The sequence below is a fragment of the Hemitrygon akajei genome, chromosome 27, assembly GCF_048418815.1.
Source record: "Hemitrygon akajei chromosome 27, sHemAka1.3, whole genome shotgun sequence".
Lineage (NCBI taxonomy): Eukaryota > Metazoa > Chordata > Chondrichthyes > Myliobatiformes > Dasyatidae > Hemitrygon > Hemitrygon akajei.
This window is the reverse complement of record NC_133150.1, coordinates 50,287,184-50,305,725: the sequence shown is the minus strand read 5'-3', so window position 1 is coordinate 50,305,725 and position 18,542 is coordinate 50,287,184. Positions and strand designations below refer to the sequence as shown.

General features: G+C 46.1%; 1 protein-coding gene across 4 annotated transcripts in view; it reads left to right on the top strand.

Moving 5' to 3' along the window:
* The window catches only part of plxna2 (plexin A2), a 574,692-nt gene that overhangs the window by 318,906 nt on the left and 237,244 nt on the right, over positions 1 to 18,542 (top strand). For all 4 annotated transcript variants that reach the window (XM_073030937.1, XM_073030940.1, XM_073030939.1 and 1 more), the window contains 2 exons: positions 7,486 to 7,609; positions 13,706 to 13,859. In XM_073030937.1, the coding sequence (XP_072887038.1) occupies positions 7,486 to 7,609; positions 13,706 to 13,859 (278 nt within the window). The remainder of the gene's footprint in view (positions 1 to 7,485; positions 7,610 to 13,705; positions 13,860 to 18,542) is intronic.

Below are 18,542 nucleotides of genomic sequence, written 5' to 3'. Positions count from 1 at the left end.
GACAGACACACCCCTCTCGGGCAGACACGTCCCTCTCGGACAGGCCCATCCCTCTCGGACAGACCCGCCCCTCTCGGACAGCATGCTGTGCGAGCTGCCTGAGCAGAGCACTGATCTCTTCACCCGAGCTTAGACCCTATAAACAGAAGAACTGTATTGTTCCTTAAGGCTGAGAGAATCAGGCAGCCACTGGAACAGTTCCACTGAGCAGACAGCTCCATGCAAAGAGGGTAAAATAACGGTGGATAATTCAGCGGTTGTTAGATCGGACGTAAGGCTGCACACATCATCTCAATCAATACCACATAATTACAGATCCTCTTTGGAGTTCATTATTGCTGTAATGTTCTGGAATGCTGCATCATCGATTTCTGACCAGTCACTGGCCCTGCTGTGCGACTGACTGCTGTTCTACACAAGGGACTTTTCAATGCACCAGTCAATGGTGCTGGTCTATCTTTTGGTTCCTGGTTTACATCGAGAACTTGTCATCGCACCAGTCAGTGGCACTGGTCTATCTCTTGGCTCCTGTTCCATACTGGGAACGTCATCGCACCAGTCAGTGGACATGATCAATCTCATGGGCTACGGTTCCACACTGGAAACATCATCAGGCTAGTCAGTGGCTCTGGTCTATCTCAGGGCTCCTGGTCTACACTGGAAACATCGTCAGGCTGTTAGTGATCTGGTCTACCTCAGGGCTGCTGGCCCACATTGGAAACTTGTCATCAGGCCAGTCAGTGCTCTGGCCTGTCTCAGGGCTGCTGGCCCACATTGGGAACTTGTCAATGCAGGGGGAAGAGCATTAGATTTTATCAAACCTTTCAGAATTGTGTTACTGGAGAGTCAGTCCTGCCTTTTCAGTCATACTCCTATTACTGCAGCCACTTTATAAATGAGGGGTTGTGACCCAGCAGTAACTCTCAGCTCGTTAGTTCTCTGTGTCTTAATTTCTACGTCAACCAGCCAGGTCTCCGAATCTGTTGTGGTGGACATAGATGGGATTATTGTGATAATGATGAGGTTTAAATATCAGCACATCAATCAGAACTTATTCAGAGAAACAGGCCCTGCCCTTTGAACCCAATGAGCCATGACACCTAACCCAGCTGCCCATAGTTGACCGTAGCCTAATCACAGGTCAATTTATAATGATCAATTCATCTACTAAATGGTATGTCTTTGGACTGTGGGAATCCGCTTGTTCACGAGGAGAATGCAGAAACTCCTTAGAGACGGCACTGGAATTGAACTCCGAACTCCGACAGCCTGTGCTGTGATAGCATTGCACTAACCACTATACACTTCGTAGCCTGAGTGTCTGGGCATCCAGGCCAGGGGTAACTAGGTGAGGCCTGGGATCAGCGGGCCTTGCAAGTCCAGAGCTTGAGGTTCGGAGTTCAAAGTCCCATGGTCGGCAAGCCCTGGGGTCAATGCCAAAGTCAGAGGCCTGATGTCTGTGAGTCGGCTAGGGTCTGTAGGTTGGACCCCAGGGGCAGCCTGTCCTGGAGTTGGAGGCATGTTGGTGTGTGTGAGTGGGTGGATGATTGGACGGTGGGGGGGGGGGTGGGGGAGGAAGGGGCTTGTTTCGTTATTGTTGTTGTTGCTTGTGTAGTTCTGCTGAACATTGTGGACATGCTATGTTGGTGCCAGAGTGTGTGGTGACACTTGCGGGCGGCCCCCAGTGTCTCCTCGGATGTGCTGGTTGTTAAAGCAAACGACAGACCACTGTCAGCTTGGACGTACGTGTGATCAGTACATGAACCTGAATCTGAATGAGGTCACAGTGCAGTTCAAACACCAAGAATCTCTATGACACCAGCATTGCGTGTGCGAACCAGACAAAACAACGCACTCCCCCCACCCCCACTACCGTCATGGGTCTATGTTCAATAGCTCAATAGCTGAAGTTAATATCAGAAAATTTATACAACCTGAAATCCTTGCTCTTCATGAGAACAGAAGAGTGCCCCGAAGAATGAATGACACTGAAACAGTTAGAACCCAAAAGCCCCCCCACCCCCCTCCCATGCAACAGCAGAAAAGCAACGACCCTCCCCATCCCTACTTACTTCAGCAAAAATAAAACATCAGCACCTCCACCCACCAAGCAAGCCCCCAGTGAGGACCACGATCTGCAGTGGTCAAACACTAATCGCTCCCCCAACAATTTGACGTTTCCTAGACTCTCTCTCCCTAATAAAGAGAGGTGTCCCCTTTCACAGCGAGAGGGAAGGCATAACAAAACAACTCCCTGATTTGCGATGATAAAGTCTGTCATGTCACTTTTTTCCAAGTTCTCTGTCTTGAGAATCGGCAAAAAGCTCTCTCCTACCAACGAGAGAGAGAGAGAGAGTGGCTGTGTGATTTACCAAGTACAGAGACCCCAACTGCCGATCTGCTGCTCTCGATGTTCTGTTTTCTCCCACAATGCTTCAGTCGACAGCACTGGCTTAGAAACAACTCGTCCCCAGGGCTGCAAAGCCTCAGAACCCTGAAGGCGTGCTCGTCTTCTAGGCTGCATCCTTGGGCTTTCAAAAAGCAGTTAATCGTGAGCCCCTGGGAGCAGATCCCACCACTGCAGAGAACCAAAGTCTGAGAGTAACTCCAGATCAGGGTCTCCGAAAGAACTCCACGCACCCTGAAAGTGAAAAAGTGAGTCATCCAATGCAGAAATTAAACTGCTTCCGCAGATAAGCTCAAAGAAGTCGATGTTAAGCACCATCATAGCTCTGCCCTGTAGTGTTCCGGCCTGTGGGCTTCAATAACCAGGATTCCCAGGTAATACCTTCACAAGGGTGGAGATATATGTCTTCCAAAGGAGGTGTAAGGTGCTCCTTCTCTCTGCTAGCCCACAGGTCACCCTTGGGCAAGGTGTAGTGTCTACTTAGCTTCCCCCCCACCCCCATGGGAGCAGGTGGTGGATGGTCGTATGAGCAGCCGGTGCGTTTCACAAGTCCTGGTTATGCGACCACTGACACCAGGCAGACAATCTCTGAAGAGTGTTGATAATGACTGGGGTCAGCCATCTTGTAAAGATACTGCCCAGAAGAAGGAAATGGCAAATCACTTCTATAGAAAAATTTGCCAAGAACAGTCATGGTTATGGACAGATTGAAGACCATGACTGTCCACGTCATACAACAAGACACATGATGGTGATGATGAGGACCTTCAGTTCCATGAAACACAGTTCCCAAGGAAGTGGAACTGGAGGTACACGGTGTTGCATTAACAAACAGAGAGGTTCATGCTTGAATCCATTTGCTGTCCCTTGTTGAAAACTGAAGGAGAAAAGGAGAAGTGAGATTGTACAGAAGTTTGAAATGTGTTCTTTCATACTACACGTCAGAATCAGATACAGATTCATTATCCTGTATGTCCTGAAATCTGCTGTTTTCAGGACAGTGCAATATATAAAATATTATCTAACTTACAATAAGATAAATAGGCATATATATATATATTGTGTGTGTGTGTGTGTGTGTGTGTGTGTGTGTGTGTGTGTGTGTGTGTGTGTGTGTGTGTGTGTGTGTGTGTGTGTGTGAGTGTGTGTGTGTGTGTGTGTGTGTGTGTGTGTGTGTGTGTGTGTGCGTGCGCTCCTGGTGGAGTCGTCAGGGTGCCGTCATGACAAGCTTTTTGCACCGATCTTTTTGGTGATCGCTCGTCGTACGGTGTGTCTTGGGCATCTGAAACCTGGCGGAGCCCATCCCTCTCCAGGATATATAATATATGTAGAGCTAAAAGACAGCACGTGCATGTGAATATTCCAGACATCCTCTGCCTCAGAAAATCAGCAATACATAGGACATATCAGAACAGTACAGGCCCTTCAGTCCACAATGTTGTGATGGCCTTTTAACTCGCCCTTCCCTCCCACATAACCCTCCATTTTTCTGTCATCCAAGTGTCTGTCTAAGGGTTAACTAAATCCCCTTAATGGATTTGACTGTACCACCAACCCTGGCAGGGCATTCCACACACCCTCCACTCTTAGTGTAAAAAAAAACTATCTCTGGTATCTCCCTTATTTTTGCCTTAACTCACTTTAAAATTATGCCCCTTGTATTAGCCACTTTCGCCTTGGGGAAAGTTCTCCAGCGCTCCACTCAGTCAATGCCTCCTATCATCTAAGATTTGCTCCATTCAGACTGGGGCAGCTTTTTTAAAATAGAGATGAATCTTTCTTCCCACCAACATAACTCAGAGTAACATCTGAGTATGTCTCAGTTTCAATGCTTTCCCTGACTAATGCACTATGATCTTGTTCCCATCATTAAACAGCTGCAGGAAGTCCAGCGTCTGCTTGGTACTTTCTCTGCTCACATCTCCCTTTGCAGGTCGCTGGGCTGAGGCCGGGCTTCACGTGGAACTGAGCTCTTATTGTGTACAAAGTTGCTGAGTGTTAAATCTGAAGGGAAATGGCAGATTAGGGGAGCAGTGCTTGACACATTCCTGCAGTGTCACTAGATCTGTGGGTGAAGTAATGCTATTAACAGTGGTTCAGACGCTGAATCATTGTGAAGTGCTACTGTGTCTTCACTCATACTTGTGAATTATATTTAGTGAGAGCTGGCAAGACCCTGTGCAGGTAAGTAGCTTGTATCATTTCAATGATGTGATGGACACTGGGAGCGGTAACACCACTCTCCTTTGGACACCAGGAGAGGTAACACCACCCTCCCTTTGCATGTGTGCTGACCGAATCCTCTGTAAGTGAATCGCTATACTGTATTGCTAAAGGCTCCCGGAGCAGATGGCCACAATTTCCAGAGACTGTTGAAGCGGGCAGTCGTCTTTAAGTGACTACAGCTTTGTGTTGAGAGCTGCCATTGAGCCTGGACTGATTTGCAAAATGCCTGTGTGATGTCCTGTCAGATCTGAGAGGCCTCGTGGTGGTCCAGCCTTCATCCACACTGGTACACCAGGCCCTTCTGGCCGAACCAGCGCAGCCCAAAAGCACCCATGTGACCAGTTTGCCTGCAAGTTTTTGTACGGTGAGAGGTAGCACCCAGAGGAAGCCCACGTACAAACTTCTTACAGACAGCAGCAGGAATTAAATCTGAGTAGCCTGTGCTCTAAAAGCTTTACGCTAACTGTTACGTTATCATGCTGCCCCCAAATGATTCTTTTGTCGCACCAACGGTCACTTGTAAAAATGCCATCCTCTTCTCTCAGTTCCTCCATCGCTGCCACATCTGCTCTCAGGATCAGGCTTTTCATTCCAGAATATCTACTGATACCTTTTATAAACCCACCAACTCTCACAGCTATCTGGATGTACATCTTCCCACTTTGTTCTCTTGTGAAAATGCTATCCTCCTCTCTCAGTTCCGCCATTTCCGCCTCATCGACTCGCAAGATGAGGCTTTTCAGTCCAGAACTACTGAGATGTCTCCTTCTTCAAAGAAAGAATGTTCCCTTCCTCCTCCCTCAATGCTGCCTTCATCCACATCTCTTCCATTCCTCACCCCATCTTCCCACCACCACACCAGGATAGGGTTCCTCTTGTTCTCACCTACCACCTCACTAGCCTCCGCGTCCAGCGCATAATTCTCTATAACTTATGCCATCTCCAACGGGATCCCACCACCCGACATTCTGCTTTCTGCAGGGATCGCTCCCTATGTGACTCCCTTATCCACTCATCCCTCCCCACTGATCTCCCTCCTGAAGCTTATCCTTGCAAGCAGAACAAGTGCCACACCTGCCCCTAAACCTCCTCCCTCACTATAAATCCAGGTGCCAAGCACTCCTTCTAGATGAGGCGACTCTTCACCTGCGAGTCTGTTGGAATCATGCACTGTATCCAGAGCCCTTGGTGTGGCCTCCTGTATATTGTTGAGGCCTGACGTAGATTGGAAAACCCCTTCACCGAGCAGCTTCACTTCATCTGCCACAAAAATGTGATTTCCTGCTGGCCACCCATTTCAATTCTACTTCCCATTCCCATTCCAACATGTCAGTCCATGGCCTCCTCTTCTGTCAGGATAAGGACTCATTCAGGTTTACCTCGTATTCCAACCTGGTGACATGAGCATCATTTCCTTGAATTTCCAGTCACTGCACTCTCTCCCCCTTTACCAGTCTTCCATTCCCGTTTCCTTCTCTCACCTTATCTCCTTACCAGCCCACCACCACGCTCTGGTGCTCCTCCCCCCTCCCTTTCTTCCATCGTCTTCTGTCCTTTCCTATCAGATTCCCCCTTCTCCAGCCTTTTACCCCTTTCACCCATTGTCTTCCCAGCTCTTTACTTCACCCCCTCCTCCTCTCCCAGTTTCACCAGTCCCCTCCCACCACCTCTTTCTGTGACTTTACTTCTTTCTTTCCCGTCCTGGTGAAGGATCTCGGCCCGAGCCGTCAACCGTTTACTCTTTTCCATAGATGCTCTCTGACCTGCTGAGTTCCTCCAGCATTTTGTGTGTGTTGCCTTGAATTTCCAGCATCTGTAGATTTTCTTCCTACACCGACATGGTTTTACCTTTCTGCACTGGTCAGCCCAATACCATTCAATCCACCTCTCCCCTTCCTCAGGGAGGTTAGCAGGACTGTTAAATATTCACTAGGGCCCTTCTCACCAGAGCTGACTAAATACCTTACTTTCTGTGGGAATATCAAATCAGCTTTCAAAATTAAAAAATCAATTCATCATCATTCAGGATGAGCCTTGCCTGTATAAATCGCGGCAGGGTCAGATTCCTGGAGGCGAGTAAATATTTAATAATATTAGAAAATTTCAGTATTCCAGACAGGTGGCTCAAATGCTCAATAAAGTTGATTTGCATTAGAATTGTAAATTCAAAGATTTGGTTTGTCAGAGTCAAGTCAGGTTGGAAGACCTTGCATGAATGGTGCGCCAGAAAAAGTGACTGACTTTCCCCGCTTTCTGGCAGGTAGCAGTGTGTCAGGCTGGCCTGGGTCACCAGGTGAAATTGTTGCTTCCTGCTGTTTAAAAAATGTCAGTAGAAGTCATACCGTGATGAGTTTGGAGCTTCATTAACAAATTGGTTAATATTCTATTGATTGTAGCCTTAATTGTGCTCAATCTGTGGTGCTCAGTGGGGAGTTTTGGCAGGGATGTGAGCACTTGTCTGCTCCCGTGCTGTATGTCGAACACCACTCACCAGGATACTGGGAGTATCTACCCGGAATTTACATACTTCAAGTGTTAACTTAAAGTCATCATGTGTGACAAGCAGGAAATTAAATTAATAGCTTCTGGCTTGTGAATTGGCATTCTGTTACCCCAGAGGGAAGGTAACTACTGTAGACCATAATGGTCCAGCTGAATATGGTCACATTTTGTTCCCGATTCCAAACCACATTTTGTCTTTGCCTGACAGGGGAATTGTTTGAATTACTTTTCTCTTGGTGAGATTTGAACTGAATTAATTGGTTATTCTAATTAAAATACGGCATTATTACCTGATCTCTTCTCAGGCACAAGGATTTAACATCTACTAAATGTTTCTCGTTGTTTTAAAGGTGCACAAGACAGGACAAGTGTGAGCGAGCGTTGGAACCACACAGATTTGCCACCAGCGTTGGGCAGTGTGTGAAGCTGAGTATCCACCCTAGCAGCATTTCCGTGTCGGAGCACAGTGTCCCGGTGAGTGCCTGCCCTTCTCGGCCCAGTGCGCTGGCTTTAGTAACGCTGGAAAGAACAGCAAGAAAAGTTAGAACTTAAGGTTGTTTCTCTGATGTTAAATGGAGCCATTGAACCAGTGAATACTGGGTTACAGAGCCCCAGTACTTTGGTGACAAAAGGTGCTGGGGGAACTCAGTGGAGCAGGCAGCATCTGTGGGGGAAAAAATAGACATCAGCAGTTCAGGTTGAGACCCTTCATCTGGACTGGAAAGAAATAGGGGAGACAACCAGAATAAAACGAGGTTGGGGGAAGGGATGGAGCGGGAGCTGACAGGTAATGGGTGGATCCAGGTGAGGGGGAGGAATGGGCAAGTGAGGATGGAAAAGATGCCAGAAACTGGGTGGAAGTGAGAAAGAGCTGAAAGTGACGGAATTTGATAGGAGAGAATATTGGACCATAGAATAAAGGATGTGGGTGGTGAACAAATGGAGAGAGAATTGGAATTGGCTTCTTATTGTCACATGTACTGAGTTACACTGATAAACCTGTGTAGTATATTGTTCACAAATATCAAATCATTGCACATTGAGGTGGAACAAAATAAACCAATAACAAAGTCAAAAACATATAGCAGCTGTGGAGAAAGTGAACCATAAGACCCAAGACGTTAATGAGGTAGATTGTGATGTCAAGAGTCTGTCTTAGTACCAGGGAACTGTTAAATAGTCTTATAACAGTGGGATAGAAACTGTGCTCGAGCCTAATGCTACGTGCTTCCAGGCTTTTATACCTTCTGCCCAATGGGAGAGGGGAGAAGAGGGAATGTCCAGAACAGGAGGGGTCTTTGATTACGCTGGCTGCTTTGCTGAAGCACCAATGTGTACAGACAAAATTAAAACTGTGTAACACCTGTACAGTGCCATCAGTGTGTACACAGATTTCTAGAACACAGTCACATGGTCTACTTGGATTTCTAGAACACACTCAATGTAGTCTACTCAGATTTCTAGAAAACAGCCAATATGGTCCACACGAATCTCAAAGTCCAAAGTAAGTTTATTATCAAAGTTCATATACCATATGTCACCATGGTGAACCCTGAGATTCATTTTCTTGTGGGCATTCCCAATAAATCCAGTAACCATAATAGAATCATTGATAGACAGCACCAAAGGATGAACAAGCAGTATGCAAAAGATAGCAATACAAAAAGAAAGAAAAGAGGAAATAGTAATAATATTCTCTAGATCGCAGTCAATGTGGTCTACCTGTAGTTCTAGAACACTTTCAATATGATCTACATGGACTTACAGCAGCCAGTTCTTCCCATAGAACAGGTGGGATTGAAGTTGAAACATGCAGGAAAATAGATACTGATAGCACGGATACATTCGTTTAAATAACAGACAAGATAGGGTCATGATGAATGATTGCTTTTCGGTTGATGTTAATTGAATACTCACATTCTCCGGGGATGAGTGGTTAGGGCAAGTGCATCTATCAATCTGTATCAGTGACTTAGACAGTAAAACAAACCATCAATTCCTACATTTGAAGATAGTACTGACATTGGTGAACAGCACAGAGGATGGTGATAGATTGCAGCAGGGTCTACAGGCTGCTGGACTGGGCAGACAGGTGGCAGATGAAGTTCAATGTGGAGAGATGAGCGGTGATGCATTCTGAAAGACAGAATGACAAGAGTCGGTTCGGAAGAAAGGAGGGTGCAGGAGTTGGGCTGTGTGGGTGCAAGAGTCATTGAGTCAGGTAGGGAAAGGATTTGTACACAATTCTGGGTGTAATCCACAGAGGCATAAAAGCAGAGGTGTCAAGTTGAACCTTAATGAAACACTGTCCTGGCCTAAACTGGTGAGCTGTGTTCAACGCTAATTAAGGATGTTTATTTATTTATTGAGGTACAGGATGCAACAGGCCCTTCTGGTCATTCGAGCCGCACTGCTCAGCAATCCACCGATTTAACCCTAGCCTAACCACAGGACAATTTACATTGACCAATTAATCTACCAAGCGGTCCATCTTTGCAATGTGGGAGGAAACCGGAGCACCCCGAGGAAACCCGTGCGGTCACAAGGAGAACGTATAAGCTCCTTACCAGCAGTGACGGGAATTGCACCCAGGTCACTGGTGCTGTAAAGCATTGTGGTAGCACTGCGTTAACCGCCACGCTACCCTGCCACCCAGAGCACCACAGCACAGAAACAGGACCTGCAGCCCATCTAGTCCATGCTGAACTGTTTTTCTGCTTCGTCCCCTTGACCCACCTGGACCATAGCCCTCCCTTCCACGTACTTATCCGAACTTAAGCCTTGCAATCAAACCTGCAACCTGCACTTTCACCACCCTCTGAGTGAAGACATTCCCCCTCAGCTTCCGCTTAAATATTTCACCTTTTACCCTTCACCTATGACCTCTAGCTCTAGTCTCACTCCACCGCAGTGGGAAAAAGCCCATGGACTTGTAGGGGGTGTGGAACGAGATATGTGGTAGAGGCACGGCAGCCCAAACAGCGTCCTCCTGTGCTGTGGGCATTCTGCGCATCTACAAACACGAACATCCAGTCGTCCCTTCTCATTGTAATTCTCTATTATTTTTGCCCGATTTTTGATCCGTGAAAAGAACTCAAGCAAGAAATCTGCAGTTAGTGTTTGATACAGGTTGTCAGATTGATGATTAATTCTGTTACTGATCGTAAGTACTATGCACATTAGGACAGTCAGAAATGTCTCTGTTTTACAGAAGTGATGTGCAGCAGCTGTTGACCCCAGTGGAGAGCTCTCTACTCGGTCCCTCTGATCCAAGTGGGCAGATGAAACAGAAGTGTATCTCCCTTGTAAAGAAGTACTTCTGGTACTTTGTGGCTGCATTTCTCTGTCTGGGAGTTCAAAGACTGGCAGCTGATACACACTGGCTGGTGATAACACACAGCCTTACCTTTACCTCCCTGCCAGCACCGACTGGCACGTAACCGAGCAGTGCCACTCTGGTGTCGGGGAGTTTACAGCATCAACATGCACTCAGCGGCCACTTTATTAGGTACACCTGTACACCTGCTCGCAAATACAAATACCTAATCAGCCAATCGTCTGGCAGCATAAAAGCATGCAGATGTAGTCCTGATGCTCAGTTGTTGTTTAGAGCAGATGTCAGTGGAGAAGCAATGTGACCTAAATGACTTTGACCATGCGGTGATTGTTGATTCTGGGTGGGGAGGTCTGAGTATCTCAGAAACTGATCTCCTGGGGTTTTCACACACAACTGTCTCTAGGGCAGGGGCTCCCAACCTGGGGGCAACGGACCCCTCGGTTAATGGTAGGGGTCCATGACATAAAAAGGTATGGAAAATCTCTTGAGTTTACAAAGAACGTTGTGAAAAACAAAAAATTCCAGTGAGTGGCAGTTCTGTGGGTGAAAACACCTTGGTAATGAGAGAGGTCAGAGGAGAACGGCCAGACTGGTTCAAGCTGACAGGACGGTTACAGTAACTCAGATAACCACATGTTACAACAGTGGTGTGCAGAAGAGATTACAGAGAATGGTGCAAAAAAAAAAAATTCAGTGAGTGGCAGTTTGGGGCAAAAACACCTCATTAATGAGGGAGGGCAGAGGAGAATGACCAGATTGGTTCAAACTGAAGGAAAGATGACAGTAACTCAAATGATCACACATTACAATAGCGGTGTGCAGAAGAGCATCTCTGAATGCACAATGTGTTGAAACTCAAAGTGGATGGGCTACAGCAACAGAAGGCCACAAGCATGCACAAATACACTCTGATTTATTTGTAAAATTATTGTTACATTTTAATGGCAGTTACTTCATATCAATTCATTTAAATAATGCATACTGGGGCTTCATGCAAATTTCTCAGCAGGCTTATTGCTAATCACGCATTTTGAGTTTCACCCTGCTAGTTATCTTCGGGAAGTCAAACCTCTCAACAGTTGAACAGTTGTTTATCAACGTCTGTTGGTGCAATGCATAAATCTCACAACTGTACTTGATTTAAGTTTATTCTCTGTCAGAATGGATGTTGAATGTCGGAAATGAAGGCGTTGGATACTTGTGACATAGAAGCAGAATTAGTCTACTCGGCCATCGTGTCTGCTTCACCTTTCCATCATGGCTGATCTATTATCCCTCTCATTCTCCTATTTTTCCCAGTAAACTTTAAAACTCTTACTAATCAAGAGCCTATCAACCTCTGGTTTAAATATACTCAATCACTTGGCCTCCATAGCTGTCCGTGGCAATGAATTCCACAGATTCTCTAGCTAAATTCCTTCTCAGCTCTGTTCTAAATGGACACCCTTTTATTCTGAGGCTGTGCCTTCTCGTCCTAGATTCCCTCACTACAGGAAACATCCTCTCCACATTCACTCTACCTGGGTCTTTCAATATTTGATTTGTTTCAATGAGATCCCCCTCATTCTTGTAAACTCCAGTGAGTACGGGCTCAGAGCCAACAACCGCTCTTCATATGTGAACCCTCTTCCTTCCTTACCAATGATTCAACTTGCAGGTTCACCATTAAGGATTCTTGCACAGGGACTCCCAAATCCCTTTGCACCTCTGATTTTTGAACTTTCTTGTTGTTTAGGAAATAGTCCATGCCTTTATTCCTTCTACTGAAATGCATGACCGTGCACTTCCCTCACTATATTCCATTTGCCACTTCTTTGCCCATACTCCTAATCTGTGCAAGCCTTTCTGAAGACTCCCTGTTTCCTCAACTCTATGTTCCTCTCCACTTATCCTTGCACTGTCTGCAAATTTTGCCACTAAGTCATCAATACTGTCATCCAAATCAAACAACGTAAAAAGAAGCAGTCCCAATACTGACCCCTGCGGAACACAACTAGTCATTGGCAGCCAACCAGAATAGGCCCCCTTTATTCCGACTCTTTGCCTCCTGCCAGTCTTCTATCCATGCTAGTATCTTCCCTGTAAGGTCATGGGCTCTTATCTTGTGAAGCAGCCTCGTGTGCAGCACCTTGTCAAAGGCCTTCTGAAAATCCAAGTAAGCAATATCCACTGACTCTCCTTTGTCAGTCCTACCTGTTGTTTCCTCAAAGAATTCCAGCAGGTTTGTCAGGCAAGATTTCACCTTAAGGAAACCATGCTGATTTCGGTCTACTTTATCATTTGCCTCCAAGTATCCAGAATCCTCATCCTTAATAATGTACTCCAACATCTTCCCAACCACTGAAGTCAGGCTAACTGGCCATTGAGTTCCTTTCTTCTGGCTCCCTCCCTTCTTAAAAAGTGGAATGACATTTCCAATCTTTCAGTCCTCTGGAACCATTTCAGAATCTAGTGATTTTGGAAAGATCATTATTAATGCTTCCACAACCTCTTCAGCCACCTCTTTTCAGAACCCTGGGGTGTAGTCCATCTGGTCCAGGTGACTTATCTACCTTCAGACCTTTCAGCTTCCCAAGCACCTTCTCCTTAGTAATAGCAACCACACTCACTTCTGCCCCCAGTACTTGTGCTTGCACAGTTTGTTGTCTTCCGAACTCTGGTTGAACGCCCTAGTTGGGCAGTCAGTCTTTCAGTGATCCTGCTTTGGTTATTATTCTGTGGATTTATCAAGTATGCCCACAAGAAAATGAATTTCGGGGTGACATATACTGTATGTACTTTGATAATAAAATTTGAACTTTGAATTTGTGGCATACTGCCAGTGAAGGTTGACGCAAAATGTTTGTTAAGTTCATCCACCATTTCTTTGTTCCCCATTACTATCTGTCCAGCATCATTTTCCAGTGGTCGGATGTCCACTTTCACCTCTCTTTTAGGATTGAAAACACCAAGTACAAAAACAGTCAGCAGATCAGGCAGTATGTGTGGGAAGAGAAATGGGACTAATGTTTCAGGATCAGTTCTATTTCTCTCTGCGTGGTCGCTGTCCGACCCGGTGAGTGTTTCCAGTGTCCGCACTCTTTACCTTTACTGCAAATGTTTGACAAGAACTTCCGCTTGCTGCCACATTCATGGGGCAGAGTTTAACCCCAGTTAATCTTAACCCAGCTTCACGCTGCTTCCGAGCACAGATCTGGGCGCTTGCTGAATTTGTCCCCATCTGTTTCCCGCAGCTCTCTCTGAAAGTCAGTGATGTCCCGGACCTCTCCGCTGGTGTCGTCTGCGCTTTTGGTGAACTAGCCGAGGTGGACGGTCAGACGATGGGCGACACAATTGTGTGCGTCTCGCCGGCTGCTAAGGATGTGCCTTCTGTACTGAGCAACCAAGGTAACAACCTGTTTTAGCAAAGCAGGCTCCCTGCAGTGTGGTAAACCTGTTGAATTCAGGTGGATACCTACATAGACATGCAACGGTACAGAACAGCAACAGGCACCGCAGCCCACAATGTTAGCACTGGCCAAATGGAACTCAATACCTCAACCTCTTCTGCCTCTACATGATCTGTAGTTCTATCATATATAAATGCCGCTGTCTTATCTGTGTCCATTACTACTCCCGCACTTACCACTCTGTGTAAAAAAAATTTGCCCGCTCGTGTCACAGAGTTACAGAGCACCACAGTAGGGAAACTTGTCCCTTGGACTAGATGTCAAAGGGCAAAGGGCCTGTTTCTATGCTGTCGTGCTCTAAGATTCTATGACTCTAGCCCATGCCGAACGGTTATTCTGCCTAGTCCCGTTGACCTGCACCTGGACCATACCCCCCAGACCCTTCCCACAGATGTACGTAACCAAACTTGTCTTAAACTTTGCAATCAAAGCCACATCCAGCACTTCCGCTGGCAGCTTGTCCCACCCTCACATCACCCCCTGAGTGAAGACGTTCACCCTCAGACCAGGGGTCCACAGACCCCTCGTTTAATGGCACTGGCCCGTGGCATAAAAAAAGTTGGGAACCCCTACCTTAAACATTTTTCATTTCACCCTAAACCCATGACCTGTAGTTCTAGTCTCACCCAATATTAGTAGGAAAAAATCTGCTTGCATTTAAGCTATCTGTATCCCTCATAATTTTGTATATCTCTATCAAATCTCCAATACTCCAGAGAATAAAACTCTGGCCAGGATACAAAATTAAATCTAACTAGCTAAATCTCTTCTGCCTGCATGAGCCAAATCCCTATCATATACAAATGCCACTATCATATCTGCTTCTACCATTATTACCCCGATATCAGTACTGTGTAAAAAAATCTAACTTGTCTCTCACATCTCCTTTAAACTTTCTGCCTTTCACCATAAGTGCCTGACATCTAGTATTTGACAATTCTACCCTGGGATAAAGATTCCAACTGTCTACCCTATCTCCGCTCATTTACTTAGGTTCATCTCCCCGACTGGGGCAAAGGCTGCTGTCAGAAACTCGCCAGAGTCCTCTGTCCTGGGCCAGTCTTTCAAGCTGTCCCAGGACTAGCCCTTCCACTCCCAGCAATGAGGTCTTTGGAGCCTCTGTTGGCTTTACTGTATCACTGGCTTTTTACAGGATGGGGCTGCTCACCCCACACAACCCTCCTTTAGCAGGTGGGCTTGGGACCGTCCATAGTGAGTTCTGCCCTATCTATGCCTCCAGTGCATGTTTACACATCTACCACTCTCCCCGTTGACTTTTTCCAACAGGAATAATTTGCAGGAAGGTGCCACTGAAGTATGAAATCTTTCTTTTCCAACACGACAGCTGCCACGTTTACAATCATGTTATTGTGCTAACCGTGGTCTCAGTTTTGACGGTACCCCGTACGTCGGATAGTCTGAGAATGACAGTACAGAGTTGTGTTGTCCAGTCTAAAGGGCAGGTGCTGGATGGGTAGCCTCCCGGGTAACCTATAAAGTAAGTTACTTGAAATCGGTTCTCACTCACAGTGTGAAAAATCGCCAGCACCAGCGTTTAATGTTGTTCAAGAGGCAGCTAAAGACTACATCTTAATCTCCCAATCTGTCCACAAACTCTGAACCCCCAGGTAACAGAAGGTGCAAATGGAGGAACAGAAGTCCTAGAAGGTGGCTTCATCTGCATTAATAGCACTAAGCTAACCTTTTACCCTTCTCTAAGAGCAATCGAATTCTTCCGTCCCACATAACCCTTCATTTTTCCTTCATCCATTTGCCTCTTTCAGAGTTGCTTAATGTTCCTAATGTATCTGCCTTTACCATTGCCCCTGGCAACGCATTTCACGCACCACCACTGTCTCTGTAAAAAAACCTGCCTCTGACATCCTCCCCCCCCCCCCCCCCCGAACATATTAGCCATTTCACCACTGGGAAAATGTCTCGTATTGCCCACTTGATCTATGCCTCTTGTCATCCTGTACAGCTCCATCAAGAACACCTCCCTTCCTCATTCACTTCAAAGAGAAAAGCTCTGGCTTGTTCAACCTATCTTCATCAGACATGCCCTCTAGTCCAGGCTGCACCCTCTCTAAAGCTTACAAATCCCTCCTATCATGAGGCGACTGGAATGGAACACAGTGTTCCGAGTAAGGAAATTTCAAGGGAAGTTATCATAGATTCTAATTTCTCATCTGGTGTTCCTGATTTCCCATCCCCAAGGCTGGTCTGTCCTGTAGAACATGAAATTGCACTGATGTTGAACCGAAATTATCGCAAAGCAGAGAGCATTTCCTCCCTGTTGACTAGCAAGGAAGGAAGGAACTGCTGTGGGAATTGCATCCTATTTGTAACCAATTACACTGTGTTCTTGAACATCAGTGAACTACACCCCTGTTTATTGATTCCAGGTATGCTGAAATCAGTATTCCGTTCTGAGAGACAACAATCGGCAAAGTACATTCAAAGCAAGCTTCTTCCCGTTCAGGGGATGAGTCAGAGACTCCAGGGAAACATCGGCTCGCTTTGAGAATCAGAAAAACCTGCTGACTTATTAGTAACTGGCATTATAAAGGACTCTCTCATTAAGATTAAACTAGATGTTTAATTGTTTTCCCCTGGGTGTTTTGTATACAGTAAATAAAGGAGTAATCAGATATGAAATAAATCTGTACAGTTTTTATCTTTTTACCCCGGGGAGGTATCGAGTACAAAGAATAGCATAAGGCCTCCTGCGAGCCATCTAACTCTTTCTACACTGCTCCACCTCATTCCCAACTACCTGGAAATACAGGATTTACAGTTGCTCAAAATTGTCAAAGGTTTTGAAGCAAAGAATAGATCTTGAATTTCGATTCAAGTTTATTCATTGGAATAAATCAGTTTAAGGTGGTTTTGAAGTGATCCAGCCTCGGGAGTGGACTTCAGTCCTGAGCCTCTGTGGGGCAGAAGTGGGAGAGGAAGCGGCCGGGAGAACTGGAAGACATTGCTCCTGATTGTCATGTGTCTCCTCTCAGCCTGACTGGAGCAGGCATGAAGCTCACCAGTGCTGAGAAGCCACAAGTACCCCATTCTGTGAGGTTAGCAGGTACAACCTCAACTCCTGACTGACTAATCCTTATTGAGGCTGAAGAACAGCTTTGGAATAATTGGAGTTATGATTTATGGGAAAAGATGGGAGAATGGGGTAGAGATGGGCTGAATAACCTAACACTGTTGCTGTGGTCTTCCAGTGACAGGCTGCAATGGAGAACCTTCAAACGTGAAATGTTTAGGTTCAGTCCTCAGACTAATGAGAGGACGTGAACTCAGTGAGAGAAGTCCCTACCGTCAGTATTGGAAAACGTGATTCCCGTGTGTCTGTGTGTGTGAGTGCGAGATACCACACATAAGGTCCATGGACCAGAGTAGTTACTGACATTAGGCGAGAGATGGCAGATACATATCCCCAAAAAGTGTGGTAGACATGTCTTTAATTGTAAGATGCTTGGGAATGAGTGACATGTGTTGAAATATAATCGACTCCCTACAAATGACTGAGATTTAATCTGACAGTTCTTGCCGTTTGAATTCTTTTCTCTGGATATGAAGGCTTTGTCCCCTATCGCTCTCCTACAACTCGAGTGCTTCCTTAGATGGTTAAAATACTCTGAGTGGATAGGAGGGTGACGCAGTGGTGTAGTGGTTAGCACGACACTTTACAGTACAAGCAATTCAGGTTTTACTTCCTGCTGTGGCCTGTAAGGATTTTGTACCTTCTCCCTGTGACCGAGTGGGTTTCCTCTGGGTGCCCTGGTTTCCTCCCACAGTCCAAAGACGTACCGGTTGGTTGGTTAGTTGGTCACTGTAAATTGTCCCGTGAAACCGTAAAACTTCTGGACAAGATGGCATCAGTGAGCAACAATTCCTCGGGCGACATCTCCCAGGTAGCAAATCTGTCCAATTATTTCACTTCTCCCATGCTGTTCTTTTTGTTTTGTTCGTGTTACGGAAACTTGGAGCCTTTGCCGTACAGTTTGGAACTCGATCTAAGGATCCAGCACTATGCTGTGTATGGAGAGCTGCCTTGTGGAGACAGAGTCGGTGGGGGAGACAAAAAGGTCCGAGAACATAAACTGACTCGTGGAAGTATAGGGTCAGAGACAAAGTATAGGGTCATGAATGACTCCAACCAGCAAGGAAGGTTGAAGCATCAAGTCAAGTTGCTTTTTATTGTTGTTTCGACCTTACTGCTGGTGCAGTACACAGAAAAAATGAGACAATGTTTTCCAGGACCATGGCGCTACATGAACAATACAAAAACTACACTAGACTACAGACCTACCCAGGACTGCATAAAGTACACAGAACAGTGCAGGCATTACAATAAATAATAAACAAGGCAATAGGCACAGCAGAGGGCAGTAGGTTGGTAGTCCGATGGCTTGGGGGAAAATCTATTACATAAATAATCAGCTGAATGGCAGCACCCGGGCTTCCGTCCGTTTCTGTACTCCCGCCGAGTGTTTCGTTGCACAGCTGTAGTCCAATTTAATGTCCATCGGAGAGCAGAATGGACAGGAGAGCTGGCCGGCTAGGGCTTGCTTTTTTCCTGGCATGGACTCCTGCCCGCTCGCCTCGCTTCCAT